The 20,534-nt window shown below is 59.7% G+C and overlaps 1 protein-coding gene across 1 annotated transcript in view; it reads left to right on the plus strand.

Moving 5' to 3' along the window:
* The window catches only part of CUNH4orf50 (chromosome unknown C4orf50 homolog), a 29,869-nt gene that overhangs the window by 1,241 nt on the left and 8,094 nt on the right, over positions 1 to 20,534 (plus strand). The window contains exons 2-5 of the mRNA XM_040966313.1: positions 2,157 to 2,295; positions 5,068 to 5,637; positions 13,163 to 13,421; positions 14,154 to 15,283. Of these exons, the coding sequence (XP_040822247.1) occupies positions 2,157 to 2,295; positions 5,068 to 5,637; positions 13,163 to 13,421; positions 14,154 to 15,283 (2,098 nt within the window). The remainder of the gene's footprint in view (positions 1 to 2,156; positions 2,296 to 5,067; positions 5,638 to 13,162; positions 13,422 to 14,153; positions 15,284 to 20,534) is intronic.

Genomic DNA, 20,534 nt, shown 5'->3' on the forward strand with positions numbered 1-20,534 from the left:
ACGGGGGTGCTGGATTTGTGGCAGGGGTGAAAGAGGAGAGGCAGCTGGCATGGAGTTGGGCTCCCTCCCCTGTCCGCATCCCACGTGCTCTCATGCGTGGGTGGGCTCGTATCAGCTGCACTTGCAAGGAAACAGGCCTGAGCCCGTTCATCCGGGGCTGCCAAGAGCTGAAGCCAGACTCTGCTGTGCAACCCTGGCACAGGCCACAGGCTGCAGGCTCGTCTCCGAAAGGGCTGGCCTAGCTGGGGCAGGCTGCCAGGTTGTACTGCCCCTCGGACTCCCTCCCATGGCAGCGTCCACCAGTGCAAATCTTAAATCTACAAAGAACACAGCGGCTCATCAGAGATGGGGGAGGACAGCCCACCCCCACTGCTCCACAGGCGGCGTCATGCATGTTCGCTTCCAACCTGAATCCAGCTAAATGCACGGCCACGTGCTCGGTGCCACACTGCATGGCAGTTACCCACTGTAATGTAGTGTTATCACCAGCACTTACAGAACAGGTCATGCAGAGTGGCTGAGCCTATCTATCCACACAGGGGCAGCTGGGACCTGCATCCAGGCAGTCCGCTGGGCAGTGGGGAAGTGGCCGTCCTGGGCAGGTGCACCTGCTGCCCCAAGGGAGTCTCCCGAGGCAGAGCGCTCCTCACACTTCTGCAGGTGGCTGTTGTGGCAACTGGTCATTCCTCAGGGAAGCGTGACCTTCACAGTCCATTTGGTAATTGTGTGTGCCTCGGTTTCCAGTGGCAACAGACAATCACAAACCTGGTGGCTTGGAATGATACGAGGTGGATGGCCCTATGATGCAAGTCAGAGATGAGCCTTATGGGGTTGGCATGCTCAGGAGCTGGCATCAAGGTGTGGCTGGGGCTGTGCTCTGTCGAGTGGCTGTGGTGGCGTCTGTGTCCCTGGCCCCTGGCTCTCCCTGCATCTTAGAGGCCAGCACTGCTGCACCTTGTTCCTGTCTGTGAGGATACTGTGGCTGCAGAGGATCCCCCACCCCGCGCCCCGTGGGTGGCCCGGGAATAGCCCCATTGCCAGGCCCTTGACTCAATCACCTCTACAGCCCTGGGCTCCAGGGGCTGGGCCTGGGACTCCTTGGTGGGGTGGGGGCCGGGATTCACCCACTTGGGCTGAGTCCTTCCTAGCCTCGCATAGGTGTGGCAGAGGGCCAACGTCAAGTGTAGGCCCCTCTTCCTGTGTCCCACAGATGAAGGAGAGATTTTCTTTCCAGAAACAGAGAAAATGTCACAGCCAGCCTGCAGGTCCCCAGCCCTCCTCATGGAGACCCCAGGGGCAGCTGCTCTGGGCCAGCTGGGACAGTCTGAGGCCATGCACACAGCAGAGCTCTCCCCGCCCCTCCCTTCTGGGCTGACCGGTACTGCAGCTCACCTTTACAGGCTTGCGCTGAGCTGCACCCTGTGGCCTCTCTGCTCACACAGGAACACAGAAGTGAGGGTCCCAGGGGTGGGCTAGTCCAAGGAGGGCCCCGAGGTCGGCTGGATGGCAGGATCTGGAGGAAAAGCTAGGGTATTGCCCCGGGAGCAGAGAGTGTCCTGGCCAGTCTGCCAGTGGGCGCTCAGATGGGGGCCAGCAGCCAGGCAGAGAATGTCACAGGGGTGCCATGGGCTCCCATCTTCCAGGCAAGGGCGGCGGCTCCAGGACCCAGGCAGGGACAGGCAAGCCTCTGTGTTCACTCTGCTTCTGGTGGGAGCTGTGGTCCCACTTCCTCTCAGGCTTTCTACCTCCATCCTGCGTGGGTCTCCTTGCAGTTGAGCTCTGTGAAAGCCATCCACTTCCAGCTGGGGGCTTCCCCTGTCTCACCTGACCTCTTGGATTCCGATACCTGCGTGTGGTTGGGGTCACCTGCAGGCTGGCCATGCGATGAGGTGGGCCAGTGCACAGACGGTCCTACTCAGTGGCTCAGCTTAGTCGCTCTCAGCCAGTCTTTTCAGAATGCAGGTGACTGCTTTCAGGGTGAGAGCATCTGTGGGTGGGATGCTCCACTGTCGTGACACCAGAGGAGGCAGAGTGGGTCCACCCACGTTGCACCCTCCCCTACCTACCACATCTATGTGTTCTGATCCCAGCCCGAGCCCATGCCTCCTAATGCCCAGGCCCTGAACCTGTGCCCCCTGCTGTTTCCCACATTGCAGAATTCAGGAGCTGGAGCTGTCAGAGAGGAGGCTCCTGCAGAAGCTGGACCAGCTCGGTGCCCGCGTGGTCCGGGAGAGAAGTGCCTCGCTCCGCACCCGGGAGACGCTGCAGGCGCTACAGACAGAGCTGGCCGGCCGGGTACAGCATTCTCTCTTCTTCCTGCTTGGGTGGGGACATGTGCGGTCAGTGTAAGGCAGGCCTGGGGGGACCCCTTCCAAGGGTACAGGGAGTGGCCTTGGCTTCACCCTTTCTTGCGCTCCTCCCTAGTCTCCTTTGGGATGCCCTGGGGCAGGGCTGGTGGGAGAGCATTGCTGGGAGCTCTCACCAGAGGGTCGTTGTAGTGGACTCTGTGCCTGAGGTGGACCAGGGCCAAGACAGGAGGAGCTGTGCAGACCTGTCCCCAGGGAGCTCTCCTGCAGACGGGGGCTGGGACAGCCAGGAAGCAGGTGCAAGCACTGCAGCGGGCGGGAGGGCTGGGACCCCTGTGCGGGCACTAGCAGGTGGGGCCAGGAGTGGGTCCAGGTGAGTTGGACTGTATGGGGAACGGTATGCTGGGCCCAGGGAACAGAAGTGTGGAGGAGGTGTGGATGAACCTGCCAGAAGGGCAGAGGGAGAGTGGGCAGGAGGGAAGGAGAGGCCAGCTGCAGGCGATGGGACGCGGGCTGTGGGGGATGGTTCGGGGTCACCTGGCTGTGTTATGGACAGCATTCTAATGGCTGGGGACAGAGACATGAAGGAGCCTGGGGGCAGTTAGAGAGGTCCCCAGAGTGGTCAAGGGGTGGCCCCTGGAACCGGGCCATAGCTTTGCCAATTACTCGCTGTGTGGTTTTCGGTAGCAATGGTCTCCATGCAATGGGAATAATGTGATATTGAGCCCTGCCCTGCGTGGCCGTGAGGGTCAGTGAGCTGACAGTGCGGCGCCCTCACAGTTAGGGGTGGGGGCGTTTTGCCCACACTGTCCGCGTTGGGAGTACAGCGTCTCGGAGGGAGGAGAGCCGTCGCAGAGCAGAGGCAGCTGCCCGCGGTGCGCTCAGGTCTCTGGTGGCTCCCGGCTCAGGGATGGTGGACATTCAGAGCATGGGCTGGGGGAGGTCGGGGCGGGCGAGGTTCAGGCTGCAGGTTGCACCCTGCCAGCCAGTGGGATGGGAACTGCATCTGGTGGTGGGACTCGGGGCACAACTCATGTGGAGATCAGGGGGCTAGAGACGGCCTCGCCCGCACTGTGGGGTGCTATGGGTGGGTGTGAATGCCAGGAGCTGGGGTGCCACATATGTTCTTTATGGTAAGAAGTCCCTGGGGAGCTGGGGGGACACTAGTCACTGTTAAGAGTGGGGGTGGGGAGGAAGAGGCCAAGGAGAATGCAGTGAGTCACTGTTAAGAGTGGTGGGGGAGGAAGAGGCCAAGGAGAATGCAGTGAGCCTCTGAGGTGCCCCAGGGGACGGCCAGGCCCGTCCCCCATCCGCACTGGATCCCGGCAGGCGCAGGAGGTGTGAAAACTCCCACTGGGATGGTCCCGAGAGGGTAAGAGCCGTGGGGCGTGAGTCCCCACCACCAGGGACAGGCGCCCTCTGGGGAAAGTTCTGGAAGAGTTTTTGAGTATAGCCCTCTATATGAAGGGAATTTGTTCAAATTCATGGAACACAGAATAGGAATGTAACTATTTTTGGCAGGACAAAAACCCTAAATTTCATGCACCGGGTTGGGAGGGGGTCCTTACGAAGTATCTGGAAAAGGTGTGCTGTGGCAGACCAGGCACAGAGGCAGCTGTGTCTGCAGGCTAGGGAGCTCTCAGTCCCGCGTGCCCGTTTATCACCGACAGTGATGTGTGTGCTGGGAGGGCCCTGTCGCCAAGCCCCATTTCTAGCTGAGGGGCGAAAGTTCAGAGATGTGGTGATGGAGGCAGGGGAGGGCTTGCATAAGCGCCCCCCCCACTACTACCCAAAACCCAACCTCCGATCCTAAATCCACGAGAGACATCTGTGTTTTGAAAAGAGGTTTTGCAGGAGTTCACGAACAAGGCTCCTAGGCCCCATGTGTGTGGCTTGGGGCCCGGGGTCCCCCAGGCATCTGTGCATGCCCACCAGTGGGGGCCATGGTGCACCCAGTAAGCACACTGTGCTGTCAGGCTAGGGTAGGCTTGCTTCCAAGAGTTTGGCCCCCAGGTGGTCATCTGCTTCCCAGTGCCCCGGGCTCAGTGTTCCCCAAACCTCTCCCTCCCACCCTAGGAACCTGCTCCTTCTTGGGGGGGGTCTGCCCACAGCAACCCCAAACAATGCTTGACCTGGAGGTGGCTGCACCTACTGGCCTGAGCTATTTTGGAAAAGCAAGAAATTTTGCATGCTGGGGTGTAGGGTGTTGGGGTGCGCCCGCAGGCTGGCTGGCTCACAGCCAAGGGAGGGGAGTGAGACCAGCGTGAGAATGGACACAGGCCGGTGGCCCCATGGGACGGGACAAAAGGCTGAGGCAGAAGAAAGGGGCTGCCGGGTGACCCCTCCCCAAATTATTTCCAAGGGTGCCTGCAGAGGCAAGAGCCAGGCTGCTGCCAGGTGGCCCTGACAGCTGATTCTGGGTGAGTGGTGAGGCTGGAGTCTCTGGCAGCTGCTCTTTGCAAACACCTGGATGGACGCCCCACACCGTGCTTGTTGCTGCCTGTCTTGCCTGCTGTACTTCCCTTCCAAGGACCCAGGGGTCTGGTGGGTGTACAGGCCCAGTATGGGAGCGGCGTGTCAACTGCAGAATTTAAGGGGATGTCCCCATAACCCTCCAGCTAGCGAGAAAAGTAATATTTTGATGCAAAAAAAAGTTGATGGAAAAATGCATCGTGTGTGCAATATGGAAGTGTTTACGACCAGAGCCACTGCGACTGCGTGGGGGAATCCTTCCTGACCCCTCCTCCCCGCCAACTTATAGGTCCGGGAGCAGGAGAGCACCGCCCGGCGGCTGCGGGAGCGGCTGCGGCGCAAGGACGAGCTGCTGGGGCAGCAGGCGGTGGCCTTGGAACGCTGCCGGCGGACCCAGAGACGCCAGCTGGGTCTGGTACGCCAGCAGGAGCGCGTCCTGCGGGCGCAGGTGAAGCGGCTGGAGCGGGACGTGCGGCGCCTCTGTCGCGCTGCGGGTCGCCTGCTGGCCCAGCTGGATGTCGGAGCCCCAGCGTCCGTCACCCGGGGCAGCCCCCAGGCCCTGGTTCCGGCCCACGCGACAACGGGAACTGCGGAGGAAGCAGCGGCGCTGGCGGCTGAGCTGCGCGCTTTGCAGGCCAGGGCGGAGCAGGAACGGGAGGAGGCGGCGCGCCGGCTGCGGGCGCAGCGTACCACCGAGTGCCGGCTCCGCGCGCAGCTGGAGGAGCTGCGATGCTGCGTGTTTGGGCTGCAGCTGTCGGAGATCGGGCTGCAGGGCCGCGTCGAGGACCTCGCCCAGCAGAACCAGAGCCTGCGAGAGCAGCTCGGCGCCCAGGCAGCCCCTGTCTGGGGCGGTAGCCTGGTAAGTGGCCAGGGCCAGGGGTAGGAGTGGTGCGTGCCTTTCTTCTCACTTTCCGGTGCAGCCAGCCACGTGGCCAATAAGTCCCTCCTCCATTTCTCCACACCTGCCCATCCAGGCACACAGCCTCACCTACCCGTTCAGTTTCACATCTACCTCCCTACCCGCCTGTGTACCCACGGTTGCGCCATCTGCCCATCCTCTCCCCTTCCCATCGCAGCCACCTCTGCACCTGCTGCCCACTTGCTGACCAAACCAGCCGGTGTCTGTGATCCTGGCACATCCAGGCCACCCTGACCCGGAAGGGGCAGCTTTGTAACTGCAGAGGTTTCTTGTGTGGCCAGGAGCCCCAGGTTCAAGGCCCTGGCCCTGGAATGTCATCATTCGCAGATGACTCTGCCCCCTGTGTCCTTCCATAGGTAGATGGTAGAGGGGGAGTGACCAGGGCCTGTGCCCCCCCCCCTTTCCATGAGCTACAGTTCCATCTGGTGGGGGAGTCCACCCGCATGGCCTGGTCACAGGTCTGTTAGTGCTGCCACTCAGGGGATTCCACTGTGGGCTCTGCCCACCTGCAGCCCCCCAGCTTCTTGTGTACCCCAGCCTCTGTCCTCCTGTCCTCGTCCAGCGGACAGCACACCTGCCACCCTGTGTCCCTCTGCCCCTTTAGCATCTAGCCAGGGCTGCAGGTCCCCAAAGTCCTTCCTGGCTGTCCCCCCTGTGTAGCTTGCAGTGTCCAGGGCAGGGTCCATGGCAGAAGCACCCAGGAAGCACCTGCCATTGGGTCCCTGCATGGGTCTTGATGTGGCCAGCTAGATGACCCGGATCGGTCCTCCACTTAGGGGTAATATCTTCCTGTCATGTGCTTGCTATCTTCCTGAGTGCTTTGAAAGATGTCATTTTACTTTCTGCATGAGGTGGCTGTGAGGGCAGGTACTGCCGCAACCTCCATGTGCGCATGAGGCAGTGTCTAGCATAGCTGTTGAGGGTCAGAATTGACATTTGGCCAGGATTAGAAGTGTGTCTGCACAGCATTGTCCCCTGGTGTCCTGGCTCATAAAACCTGAGCCCAGCCTCCCCAGGGCCACCTGGGTTCTGCTTCTCCCCGTGGGCTGATTTGCACCTAAAGGAAAAAAAGCATCCATGCACAGCCTTAGCTTGGAGAAGAGTGCCTGTCACAAGGAAAAGCACCCAGTTCCCCTCAGGCTCGGGTGATCTTTCCTGAGCAAACTGGCCCTGGGACTCTCCTTGTTCTCTCAGGGCGACTGCCTTGCCCTGCACTCTGCATTTCCTGTCCCCGCCCCTTCCCTTGTGCTGGCATGAAAGCAAGGTGCGCCTCTAGCACTGGCACCTCATGACTTTTTCCAGAGAGAGAGATTTCCCATCTGCTGGTTCACCCCCTGCCCCGATGCCCACGACAGGCAGGACAGTCCAGGAGGAAGTCAGGAGCCCGGAGCGTTGTCCGGGTCTCCTCTGTGGGTGGCGGGGACCCAAGCCCTTGAGGGGCCATCTGCTTGTTACCTCCTGGGAGCTGAGAGAAAGCTGGCTCAGGCGTGGAGTGGCCAGGCCTCGAAGCCTGGCACTTAGCCATAGGGTATGGGCACTTAAAGCAGGCATTTCAACCATGGTGCCCTCATGCCTACCCCGCTGCCTTGTAATTATTTGGTAAATAAATTGTGCATCCTTGTGTCTTTTGGAATTCTTTCTGTAATTTTCCTTGGCTTAAGACCCTCCATCTATCCCGTATGTTCTGCTACCTGCTGTTTCTTTGGGCTGATTGCTGGAGACCTAGAGTGAGCACTAACGGTCAGGAGGCACCTGCTATGTGCCAGCCCCTTTGGTCCTCAGCCTGGAGAGCGAGCGGGCAGGGCTGTACCCTCCGAAGGCACACAGAGAGTGCCAGGGAGGGTCCTTGGCCACAGGTGCCAGTGAAGCTGCGGTTTGGTGCGCAGCGGTCTGGGGCAGCTGGAGTGCTGCCCACTTGTATACTCCTGCCCCTCGGTGTGCACTTGTGAGGTGGTCTGTGTTTCTGGTCCCCTTCCTCTGCCTTCTGGGGCTGCGACAGCTAGAGACCACCGCAAGAGCTCCAAGCCCTGCAGCCCTCCGGGCTGGAAGCCCAAGGTTGGGCAGTGCCTCCAGTCGGCTCCTAGTGAGGGTCCCTGGGCTGCTTCAGCCCTTGGCAGGTGCAGAGAGAAGCTGGACACTGGGCTCCAACTGGACTGGCAGTAATCCCTCCACGAGTGCCCCCTGGTGACAGTTTGACCTTCGAGCTGGCTGTGTGTGTGTGTGTGTAGATTGCCCACTCGGGGCAGTAATGGAGTCCCACTCTCCCCATATGGCACGTTGGTGTCATGTTTCAGCTTGCCTTTGTCTGGGGACAGACTTCTCAGGCTGATGTGCAGCCAAGATCTGCTACCTGCTGTGTCCCCAGCCAGTGCGCCTGGCACCAGCTGAGCCACACAGGAAGTGCGAGTTGCCTGTTTGGAACCTCTGGGATGCAAATGTTCTCCTTAAACACCGGTAGCGGGGTGGGGTGATGCTCCCAGCTCAGGTGTAAGTGGGCACCCTCGAGGGAGACCTGGCCTAGCTCTGCTGCTCCAGGCAAGCCGCTGAAGTGTTGGGGCCTTGGTGCTCCCAATGGAGTCAGTACTGGGCTGACAATAGTAGTGATCAATGCTTTGGTGACAAAGTTGGCACAGAAGGTGCCTGGCCTGGTGCCTCCTGAGCAGCCGACCACGGTCAGTCTCCGCCCCATCATCGTCACGACCACCGTCGCCGCTGTGGAGTCCTGGGTAGAGTGCCCTGTACTGCCTGTGGGGGACTTGGTGAGGAACTTGATGGGCAAGCAGAAAGGGGTTTGCTCCCCACTGACCGTGCGAAATGGAAGCCTCTGGCTGCAGGGATGGCCTTGTTACTGCAAGGCCGGAAGCTGAGCCGTGAACCCTGGGGGGGGAGCACCGGTCCAGCCTGGGGATGTGGGTGCTGCCTGAGTCTAGTGCTAGTTGCTGCTCAGTTAGGGTTACTGAGGCAGGGTTTCGGCCCATGTAGGGCGGCTCAGCTCTCCCCCCAGGATCCGCCCCAGGCTCTCCCCCCGACCCCCAGGCTGTGCCAGGAGGTTACCCCATTTCTGATTGTCTTTGAGCACTTGCTCAGGGTCCGGGTCCCCGGAGGAATGGGTCACCAGCAGGACAGACCTTGACTGAGGTGGGGGCGGGGCTGAGGGCATGGGAGGGTGTTTCAGTGAGGGTCCTGAGTGGGAGGGGCCGTGGATGGCAGGTCACCACGATGCCCAAGCACACACAGCCCCGTGCTTTCCCCTGAGTGTGCGATGGGTGCTCCCTATGGACAGGCAGAGTGTGGGATGGGAAGGAGAGAGATTCTTGGCTGGGCTCCTGGCTCTCGTGGCTTGCTGTGTGACCTCGCACAGGCTGCTCTCCCTCTCTGGGCCTTGTGAAGGGGAAGGGGGAACAAGCCGGACGGGGGGCAGTGACTGTTTCAGCATCGTTCACCTGTGTCACCCCTGCGAGGCCAGGACCTGTGTGTACCCGCGCCAGGGTCCCCAGCTGTCGGCCCTGTGTGTGACATGCTCAGCATGTTGGATTGACCTGAGGCCGGAGTGTCCACATAGGCTCCAGGTGGGGTTCGCCGTGGAGGGTGGGCGACAGTGGCCTTCGACCCGTGGGAGATGTGGACACCCCCAGCTCCAGCGCCTCTTGTTTCTGGTTTGTTTGTTTGTTTTTGTCTTCTTGTATGTCCTCTTCTCCACCTTGCTCCTGGGGTGACTTCAGGCAGGAAAGCATACAGCAGGAGCAGGGGGAAGGGTGCGGGCTTCGGGCCAGCCACAGACAGGTGCCCGTCAGGACAGAATGCTGCTGCCCTGGCTGTGTGGTTCCATTGGTTTGGGTCAAGGCACTGGGCTGGCTGTCTGAGCTTCTGGGTGACTCTGGTGTGGGCAGGACTGAGGCCCCTGGTCTGGGAGCAGAAACCGCTGTGGCACAGCTTGTAGCCGGGTGGTCTCACTGCTGGGCACGAGGATGTATGCCTGGGACCTACCCCTGGGGACACTGGTTACGATGTCACCTTTACACTGAGCCCAGAGGGGGCAGCCAGCAGGGTCGTGAGTGCAGGAATGAGGTCAAGGCTGCCCCGCTGTGTGTGCCGGGCCCTGAGGCAGGTGGCAAGAGGTCTACTCCAGGAGCACAGGCAGAGAAGTGGGAGGCTTAGCTGGGCTTGCTCTGCAGGACAGGGGGAAGCTCCGGGGCTAGCAGCCTAGGCCCTTGCTGTCTGAGTGCTGCAGGGAAGGGAGCAGCCTAGAGCCACATGCTGGGAGGCTTTGCCCAGCAGGCAGCAGGCTCAGAATGTGTCAGCCAGGCCCAGGAAGGACATATGTAGAAGCACAGAGGCAGGCAGAGGGCAGCCAAGCTGACTGCAGAGGGGACTGCGGGGGGCGGGGGGGGGGGCGGGTGGCAGGGAGCTGCTGAGGGCAGACAGGCAGACCAAGAGATCTGGTTGGCTGTGGCAGCCTGTGGGTGACCTCCAGCGTTCGAGGGGCTCTGGGAGCCTGCCAGAGCCGAGAGGGGTCTTGCAGGTGTGAGGTCTGGCAGGATGCCTTACTGGCAGCGGAGAGGATGCACGGGAGGCAGGAGGCTGGGGCTGAGGGTAGGCGGGGACCAGCCTGCACCTGTGGCCTTCTGGAATAGCACCTGCTCCTGGTCAGGTGTTAGCAAGTGTGTGTCAACTCAATGGCCGAGCATGCCTCCAAGCTCTGCCTCCAGCAGGTGCTCCGTGCCCATCCCTCTGTCAACCCTCTTCAAGGTCCTCTAACGGATAGGGGTGTGGACAGTGCGAAGAGGCTCCAGCCTGGTGGAGAGCCAGGGCAGTCAGGCAGGGGTCCCTGGGAGAACATGGAGATATGGGATACTGGGACCCTGGAATGCCCAGCCTGCAGCCCCCCGTGGGTGGGTTGGCAGGGAGGGGTGTCTCTGAGGGCCCAGGGAAAGGGGCACTGTCCAAGGTAGCCGGCTGCAGCATTTGGGCCTTGCTGACCTGAGATGGTCCAACATCCTACTGGGGAGGGTGAGAGAGGAACTCCCAGTCACGGCTTCCGCTGGCACTCACGGCTCTTCTGAATGCTTTATCTCCCTCCAGGGATCCCTGGGCCTTGTCCAGGGTGCCCTGCTTCCCCCACCTGGGGAGGAGCTGCTGGGCCTCTGCAGCAGCCAAGGCCAGAGCGATGGCATGCCTGGACAAGCAGCCCCCACAGGTGCATGGGGGCCGTGGTGCAGAGGGGTAGGGGCACCACCTGCTGACCACAGGTGGACTCACTTCATCTTCTTGATGTCCCAGTGATGCAGAAAGGCTGAGCCCTTGCTTCAGGGTCTCACACGGCTGTTCTGGCTCAGCTGGAGATGGAGACTGGCACCCTTGATCACCTGACATAGCCTGGGAACAGGGCGGCAAGAGGGACCAGTCTTCTCAGAGGGGACCCTGTGGTGACCAGAAGGTGTTGTGTCCTCGCTCACACCCTATCTGACCGCCTGTACCTGGAAGGACAAGGCCACTGGAGCTGAGAGCTCTGTGCCCCACCTGTGCCCAGCGTGAACCTTGTCTGTCCAGCTCAGACTCAGAGCTGTGGTGTCCAGTGGGGCAGCTGTGGGCAGTGGAGCTCTGGCCCAGCACAGCTTGGAGACCATGTGCATGGAATCTCTATGCTGTAGCCACTGCCCACGCCCCTCTGGAGCCCGCTGCCAGGTCAACCCCAGTCTGGGCTGGAACTAATGCATCAGTTTGCCCTTCCCCTTGCCAGTTGTGCAGGGCTGGGCGTGTGGGAAAAGGTGCACCTGTTGAATAGACAAGGATGCTGAGGCTGTGACAGGGTTTGTGGACTGTGCCTGCCCTTGGGCTTTGTGGTTGGTAGAGTGGCCTGGGTCCCCCGCTCCGTGGGGACATGGGTGTGGAGTGTCTTCAAGCCTCAGACTGTATGTGGCAGCTCTGTGTTTGTCTCCAAGAGTGAGAGCAGCCACTTAGGGAGGGAAGGCGGGGGGAGTGAGGCTTCTCTCTGTGCACCAGCTGGAGGCTCTTGGTCCCAGACGGGGCAATGCTTTAGCCTGAAATCTGAATAGGATGGTGGGTTGGCAGGACATGGCCGATGAGGGACCACGTGGTAGCTGGGAAGTGGAGAGGGGTGGGGAGCAGCAAGGGACAGGAAGAAGAGAGAGAGGAGAGAGAGAGGAGAACGAGAACGCACACCGAGATGGGCAGGAAGTGGACAGGAGGCTCCTCCTTGCCCACATGTCCGCCCTGTTGTGGGGCTTCAGCCCAGCACCCTGATGGGATCTGGTCCCTCCCTGGAGGCCCATCCTCAGACACCTTCCCAGGGTCCAGGCTCCACCTAGATTTAACCCATTGACTGTGAACATGAAGGCATCGATGGTTAACAGAGCGCTTTGGGAGTTCAGTATCTGCCTGGGGTCTGGAAGCCACATCCCTCTGGAACCCGCCCACGCTGACGGAGAGCTGGGACCCTCAAAGCCACCTTTGGGAGAGGCGGGAGCCCCGAGGCTGTGGTTTTGTCCCCTACTGGCAGATGGTGTGGCTAGTGGCAAGCATGCTCCTGTTCCTGGAAGTGTCTTTAATCCCTGGGTTCACGTTGCTTCCCAGGCCTACGGAGGGGTCCTGTGTGGGGGGCTGCATCGGGGCTGGACTAGACCCCCGTGTGCTGTTGCCAGGCCCAGGGACTGTGGGCAAGCTGCCAGGAGCCCCTATGGGCTGCGAACAGGTGAGGCCCAGGGCCTCAGAGCAGGCAGGGTGGCAGCCAGGTCCTGTCAGCTCCACTGTGTGCACAGCACCAAGTGCGTGAAGGGTGTGGGCAGCAGCAGGACATGGAGCAGGGGCTGAGGGGTGTGAGAGTATGTCTCCCATTGCCCAGCCCTCCAGGTACTGCCAAGGCCCTGGGGCGCCAGGAGCAGCAGTGAGGGCTGACAGTGGGAGCCAGGCTCCCATGCCTATCCCACACCCCGTCCGAGAGGCCCCTAGGTCGCCCAGCTCATGTCCTTCCTGTATGGATGCACAGATGGCATAGTTAGTAATACAAATCTTTTCAGAAATAGCCAGGCAACACCTCCTGTGCCTTGGGTCAGCTTCGGCCACGAGAGGGCGCTCACGAGCCCAGCGGCCGCCTGTCCCACTGCACACATGCCAGCTTCGCCACGTGCTGCTGGCTACTGCACCGTGAGGGTGTGAGGCTGCAGGACCACTGCACAACGTGGATGTGGCCACGCGAGGATGACTGATGGGGACAGACGGTGCTGCAGGAGAGGAGAGGTGTGAGTGGCAGAGCTGCAGAGCTGCTCTGGGAGGAAGGAGCTGCAAGGGCTCTGGACGAGGCCATCTTCTGGGCAGAGTTGGGGGCAGCCGTGGCCTGTGGGCAAGAGCGGGGAGCAGGTGCCACAGGGTGAGCGAGCACAGGAACGGCGGGAGGTGAGGTCATGGGCTGGGTGGGGCTGCTTCACACCCACTCTGCTTCCCGCAGGTTCCTCTGGCTGAGCCTGATTTGGATGAACACAGCTTTCTCCTGGTGTGCGGCGGCCCCCCAGGGTCTCTCCCCCCCGTGGACCTGGCCTGGATGTCAGAGAGCCTCCCAGCCAACCCGGCCCAGCAGCCCTCGGTCCTGGTGCAGACTGTCACATGGCCTCTCGGGGAGTCAACTGGGGACCCCGCTCCCCTGCTGCTGCTCCTACAACCTCCCCCGGAACTTCACACTGAGGAAGGGCTGGGCACCGGGCACCCCTGTGCGGCTCAAGTCAGCAGACACCCTGGCTGGGCCCGTCCCCGGACTGCGAGCCAGGATCTTCACCTCTGCCAGGAGTCCTCACATGCGTCCGAGCGTGTGTTCCCCAGAGATGCTTGGGCCTGGGGAGGAGGGGCCACTGAGACAAGGACAGAGGCGGAGGAGGCCCGGAGGAGGGCTGCGGAGACGACCGATGGAGCTCCCGGCAGTGAGTTGCAGCTGGGTCAGGGAAGCCAGGAGGCCATGACCTTGGGGAGTGGGCTTGGAGTCCTTGAGGGCGTGCAGGGCAAGACCCAGCCTTGGCAGGGGTGCCCAGTACCTCTTCTGCAGGGTGAGGCTTCTGTACCCCTGCAGGGGAGGGAAGGAGCCGGCAATGGTGGGTGGGGTGTCCAAGGGGGGCTGTCCTTGGAAGAGACAGCAACGCCCTTGGCTGGTCGTGCTGGGACAGGAGAGCCTGGGCCCAGAGGGCAGGAGAGAGCAGCCAGGTGCAGGGGAGAGTGTGGGCTGGGGCAGCTGCTGAGGTCTGCAAGTATGCCGCTTCTGTGTAAAGACCGTTGCTGGGAGGAGGGACAGGAGCCAGGGGTGCCATGTCAGGAAGGGTACATCCCCGAGGAGGTTGACCCTGAGGACTGGGAAGGCCTGGGGGCTTCGTCTGGGGGAAAGCGCAACTCACTGTCGTGGCCCAGATCAGTTACCTCTGCCAACAGGCATGGTCCATGGGCTGCTGGCCAAGGCCACCACAGGTTCACCCTTGAGCTGGAAGAACTGGAGCAGGAGCTGGAGGCGTGCTTCCAGCAGCTGGCCCTCCTGCAGCCTGAGCAGGCGGCGCCTCCGGCTTGCAGAGAGACTGGGAGTTTCACTGCCAGGCCCGATTTGCCCCAGGTTTTTGGAAACAAACATTTGGAAGTTTGTGCCAACGAAGCAAAACCCCAGGAGGGCAGTGGCCTTGTTAAACAGGGACAGGCTGCGGGTCTAGCTCCAGTGTCTGGCTGGGAGGAAGCAAGCTCACATCCTCCAGAAGGGCCCTCGGGGTTTGGGGGCCACTGGCAGTCGCTGCCCTGCAGGGCCCTGAAGAGGATGAGGTATCAGCTGCACCAGCTGCTCCCTAGACTAAAGTCAATCAGGAGCCTGGCTTTTCACTATAACACCAAGCTTCAAGGGGGCCAGGGCAAGCTGTGCGTGCTGGAAGAGCAGAGAGCGAGCGATGCAACAGGCCTCGCCAGCCTCGTGGAGCCTCACAGCGTGCTGCAGGGGGATGCCACACGCCTGCAGGGAGAGTTGGCCCAGTGCCTGCAGGTCATTTCTGACCTGGAAGACTGCAACAGCAAGAGTTACTGCAAGATCCTAGAGCTGGAGGAGGAAAACGCAAAACTGAAGGAGCATCTGGGTGCTGCCGAGCGAGCGGTCCTGCAGAATCAGGGGCTGGAGGCGCTCCTCTCGGGGCTCAGGGCCAGCTACAAGGAGCTGACCCAGAGGGTGGATGGCATGACCCAGCTCCTCCTGAGCAGGCTCCACGTCCTGGAGGCAGACGTGGCCGCCAGGGCGGGCCCGGACGCTGTGCAACGTTTGGTGGGGGAAGGGGAGCCGTTCCAAGAGGCGACGGGGAGAGTGGAGAGCAGAGTGCATGCTGTGGACAAAGAAGTCCAGGCCGCTCCACCCTCGGGGCCGCTGATGGCCAGAGCCCACGGGCCGCCCAAGGAGGAGACAGCAGCTCCAGCTGCAGGGCCGGTGGGTCCCTGCTCAGGTGTGGAGAATTCCGGATGTGGTGTTGGTTCCATGGCTGTGGCTGCATCCAGTGGCCTGCAGGGAAGCCCCATTGGAGCAGGGGACCAGGAGAAGCGGCTGCCAGGCCCCGGCCTCCAGGTATGGTGAGTGTAACTGCTGCTGTCCCATCCCCCAAACCCTCCGCCATTCCCACACCCGCCTGCCGACTCAGGTGGTCCGAGGAGGAGTGACTTGCCAGGGTTGTGCGGTGGGTGAGACTCAAGGCTCCCCTGGGGTGTGTCCACTGTGGGCATGGAATGGAATATCATGCTTTGTGTTCGGGGCAGAAGTGTTCCAAGCGACCTGTTGATGAGGCAGGGCCAGCCCCGGTCCTGCAGGTGTGGATCTGGGATCAGAAGCCCGGCTGTAGTCCCTCTGCTTTCCCAGCCACTTCTGTGGGCAGTGCTTGGCCCGTAAGAACCCCAGGATGTGCTGCCCAGGTGACCTGAGGACGCCTCCGAGTCTGCAGGGTGTTGTTGAGTTCTTTGCATTTAATCATAGCCACTCTCTCTCTTGTTTGAAGCTTCACTGATTTATTTTCATTTGTTTGGAAGAGAGCGAGAGCTCTACCATTTGCTGGTTCACTTCCTTAGTGGTCGTAACAGCCAGGGTGGGGTTAGGCCACAGCCAGGAGCCAGCAACTCGGTCCAGATCTCCGTGCGGGTGGCAGGGGCCCGGGCGCTTGGAACATCTGCTGCTCCCCCAGGTGCGTTAGCAGGGAAGTGCCCTGCTGGGAATTGAACCAGTGCCCATATGGGATGCGGATGTCGCAGACCATGGCTTGGGCTGCTACGCCACAATGCTGGTCTCTACTTAGAAATTCCAATGCTGAAGCCTTCTGATGTTTAGCTCCACACGTTCTCTTACTTATTTAATTGTTAATTTAAAAAATTTACTTACTTGAAAGGCAGAGTTAGAGACTGAGAGAAGTCTCCCACGTGAGGGCAGGGGCCCTACTTGGTCCATCCTCCACTGCTTTCCCAGACTCACTAGCAGGGGCTGGATCAGAAGCGGGGCGTCGGGGACATGAACCAGGACTCGGGGACGTCAGGGCCACCAGCAGTACTTGATCCACTAGGCCAGGGCGCCAGCCTCCTTATTGCTCATTTTTGCTGTCTCTGTTACTTCTATGTGTAGTAAACCTTCCTGGTCATTGTGCTTGTTGTTTATGCAATCGTCAAGCAATAATTCCTGTGTCTTCACTGTTTTTGTGGTATTCATTCTTCATTCTGCTGTGGCTCTGTTGCCGTCTGCCTTAAGAGCTGTTGTGTTACCTAGAGTGAGAATTTGCTGCTGATTAATTCTCTGATGCTCTATTTTTGCAAATGTTTTCTGATCCTCACTTTATTTTTTTTAAGATTTATTTTATTTTTATTGGAAAGGCAGATATACAGAGAGGAGGAGAGACAGAGAGGAAGATCCTCCGTCCAATGATTTGTAACAGCTAGTGCTGTGCCAGTCTGAAGCCAGGATCCAGGAGCTGTTCCAGGTCCCCCACACGGGTGCAGAGCCCCAAGACTTTGGGCCTCAACTGCTTGCCCAGGCCACAAGCAGGGAGCTGGATCGAAAGTGGAGCTGCCAGGGTTAGAACCGGCACCCATATGGGATCCTGGCGCATTCAAGGCAGGACCTTAGCTGCTAGGCCATGGCACCGGGCCCTCTCATCCTCACTCTAAAAAAAAAAAGATTTATTTTAATTTTATTGCAAAGTCAGATATACAGAGAGAAGGAGAGACAGAGAGGAAAACATATCATCTGCTGATTCACTCCCCAAATGTCCACAACTGCTGGTGCTGCACCGATCCAAAGCCAGGATCCAGGAGCTTCTTCCAGATCTCCCACGTGGGTGCAGGGTCCTAAGGCTTTGGGCCGTCCTCCACTGCTTTCCCCCTAGGCCACAAGCAGGGAGCTGGATGAGAAGTGGGGCTGTCAGGATTAGAACCGGCATCCATATGGGATCTCAGCACGTTCAAGGTGAGGATTTTAGCTGGTAGGCCACTGCGCTGGGCCCTCATCCTCACTTTTAAGTTATTTTTCATTGAATGTACAATTTTAGGCAGATCAATTTCTCTCTTGGTTTTTTTTAAAGATCTTGTTCTATCGTCCCCTGCCTCCCATAATTTCATACAGAAGTCAGCTGTCATTGTCATTCATCTGTTCTCTGCTTTGAAGATTTCCCTTTTCATATTGGGATCCTGATGGTTTGATTATGGAGTGCCTGAGAACAGTTTCATTTGTGTGTGTCCAGCCTTTTTTTTTTTCTGTTTGTGACTTCTTTCAGACTCAAACAATTCTTGGTCATGATTTCCTCGGGTATTTTCTTATGTCCGATTTTTCCCATCTCTCTGTATTTTGTCTTACATGACAGAAGGACGGGTAGAGACTGTAGGAGCTCTCTGATCTACTGGTCCCATTCCCAGGTGGCCACAATGGCCAGGATGAGGCCAGGCCAGTGTCAGCAGCCTGGAACTGCAGGCTCTCACAGCAGTGGCAGGGGCCAAGGATTTGGGCCATGATCTGCTGTCTCTCAGGCATATTAGCATGAAGTTACATTGGAAATAGAACAGGTGAGACCCTGCAGGTGGCAGGTCAGTTTGCTGAGCCACAAGACCAGCCCCTCCCTCCCCGTCTTTCTGGATATGGATTTGTTTTCCTTATATTCCCTGTCTTTGGGAAGCTCTGTCCATGTCCCCCTTTTGTGCTTCAGCTGATCCAGCCCTCCTTGGCCTCAAGCCCGTGGTCCTGTAGCTGTGGCTGCCCATATTCCCCCTAGAAGAATTTCCACACATCTTAGCAGGTGGCCTAGCTGTCCAGTGCCAGCCATCCTGACCCGAGGAACTGGGACTCTGAGCTGCGGGCTGGATGGTTAGAAAGGAGGAGCGGGTTTCAGGCAGAAGCAGAGTGGTTGGGCTGTGGACCAGGAGGGGCCTGCTGGTGGTCAGAGCAGCTGCACAGTGGGAGGGAAGGGTGTACCAGGAGTGGAATTGGGAAGCCACCACGAGATGAGCATTGAGAACCGACGCTGTGGTGTTTGGGGAGCCCTTAAGGGCTTTGAATAGGAGAATGCTGTGTCCCAGTTATAACACAGCAGGGCTCCCCATATACTGATAGATTTGGGAGAATGGGCAGCTATTCCTGTCTGGCCACAAGGTGAGAGATGTGGGGCTGAAAATGATGTTTAGGGTCAGATAGGAGCTCAGGGTGGGGGTTACTGAAGTCAGGGTGGGGGGACGGGAGCTCAGGGTGGGGGTTGCTGAAGTCAGGGTGGGGGGACGGGAGCTCAGGGTGGGGGTTACTGAAGTCAGGGTGGGGGGACGGGAGCTCAGGGTGGGGATGCTGAAGTCAGGGTGGGGGGACGGGAGCTCAGGGTGGGGGTTGCTGAAGTCAGGGTGGGGGGACGGGAGCTCAGGGTGGGGGTTGCTGAAGTCAGGGTGGGGGGACGGGAGCTCAGGGTGGGGGTTACTGAAGTCAGGGTGGGGGGACGGGAGCTCAGGGTGGGGATGCTGAAGTCAGGGTGGGGGGACGGGAGCTCAGGGTGGGGGTTGCTGAAGTCAGGGTGGGGGGACGGGAGCTCAGGGTGGGGGTTGCTGAAGTCAGGGTGGGGGGACGGGAGCTCAGGGTGGGGGTTGCTGAAGTCAGGGTGGGGGGACGGGAGCTCAGGGTGGGGGTTGCTGAAGTCAGGGTGGGGGGATGGGAGCTCAGGGTGGGGGTTGCTGAAGTCAGGGTGGGGGGATGGGAGCTCAGGGTGGGGGTTGCTGAAGTCAGGGTGGGGGGACGGGAGTTCAGGGTGGGGATGCTGAACTCAGCTATGCTGGGTGTCTGCCTCAGGGGTCGCCACCCCTCCCTGCACACTGTGAGTTATAATTTGATTCTCCACTGGCCCCACCCACTCCTCCCTGAACCTCCCTGCCTCCTAGGACCGGCTGCACCTCTGGCACTCTCACGTGGGGGTTGGGGGAAGCATTCCAGGTGGGACTCAGCCAGATGTGTGTCAGAGCTGACCCTACCCACCTGTCCAGCTCTGTGCTCGGGGGTCGCTGTTGGTGCAGCTGGGGAGTGCGGTTGTCTGTTTGACAGCTCCAGGAGGCTCTCTGTGCAGTGCTGTGCTGAGTCCTTCTCCTCCCCAGACAGATCTCCTGGGGAGGTCAGGGTCGGTGCTGTCCCCCAGGCCAAGGGCTGAGTGTGGTCCCAGGGAGCAGGCTGGCCCCACACATACTGTCCTCTCTAGAACACATGGTGGATACTGTCTGAGAGCCAGGGACAAAGGCCTCATTTGTGTCCCTGGCAATCATGGTGTCCAGCTTCCCGAAAGGCCAAGTTGTTTTATAGCCTCAGAGCTGGATTTCCTGGTGCCACTCAGGGCCCATCTGTTCCTGACAGGCCCAGGCTGGGCATCTCTGCCCATGTGGTAGGAATTTCTATTCATCAGAAAAAAAAAAAGAAAGAAAGAAAGAAAGAAAGAAGCCACAAATGTATTGCTTTTTGCTTGTTTTCCCTTGTGAATCCAGGAGCCCTGGAGTGGTACTGACCTCCCTCTGCCCTCCACCGGGTCAGCCGCGGTAGCGAGAGGAGGCAGCCCTGGCTGTCGTAGGGATGTGGGGTCCCCATGTGGAGACATGGACAAGGGGGCGGAACTTCAGAGAAGCCTCACTTTGCAGACCCCCAAGTCCCTTACAACTGGACCTCTTACCAGCTCAGCCCCTGCCCAGGCCCTGTGAGTGCAGAGTTCAAGGCGCTCCTGCCCTTTGATCCGTAATCGCACTCCCCCCAGTGCCAGAGACCAGCTCCAGCCGAGTTTGGAACTCGAGAAGGGTGCCTGGAGCAGGTGTAGAGAAAAGAAACAGATCGCTACAATGTTAGGATCATAATGGACCGTGCAAGAACGCTGTCCTCTTTATACAGAAGTCTCCACCCACTTTGGCATAGACTTTTCACACCTGGTCACGCGGGCATTCCTAAGGATAGCTCCGCCAATAGTTTCACCTTGAGGCAGGGCATCAGCTGTCCCAATCCTGTGGTCAGGAAGTTCTCAATGAACGGCACATGTCAACCAGTAACACATTCCTACTACAATCCTCATCCTACAGCTCCGTCTTGAATCAGTTAAGGGAGGAAGTGCATCACAGAGGGAGGGAGCTAAAGATCCGGGTTAGAGGGAAAGGGCCCTAAGCATGCATTCCCGCTACAGCCAGGGACTCAACGGGGAAGGAACACCTTAAACAAAGGTTCCTACATGTAGAGACTGAACACACTTGAATTCTCAGCGGAGTTGTCCGGTGTCCTTGCAAAGGGAGGTGGAGCTGCCTTCAGGTGGTTGTAGAGACATCCGCTGGGCCCTGGCGCGGCGGGA

This window comes from Ochotona curzoniae, unplaced genomic scaffold, assembly GCF_017591425.1.
Source record: "Ochotona curzoniae isolate NIBS_2020 unplaced genomic scaffold, NIBS_Ocur_1.0 scaffold_4505, whole genome shotgun sequence".
Taxonomy (NCBI): domain Eukaryota; kingdom Metazoa; phylum Chordata; class Mammalia; order Lagomorpha; family Ochotonidae; genus Ochotona; species Ochotona curzoniae.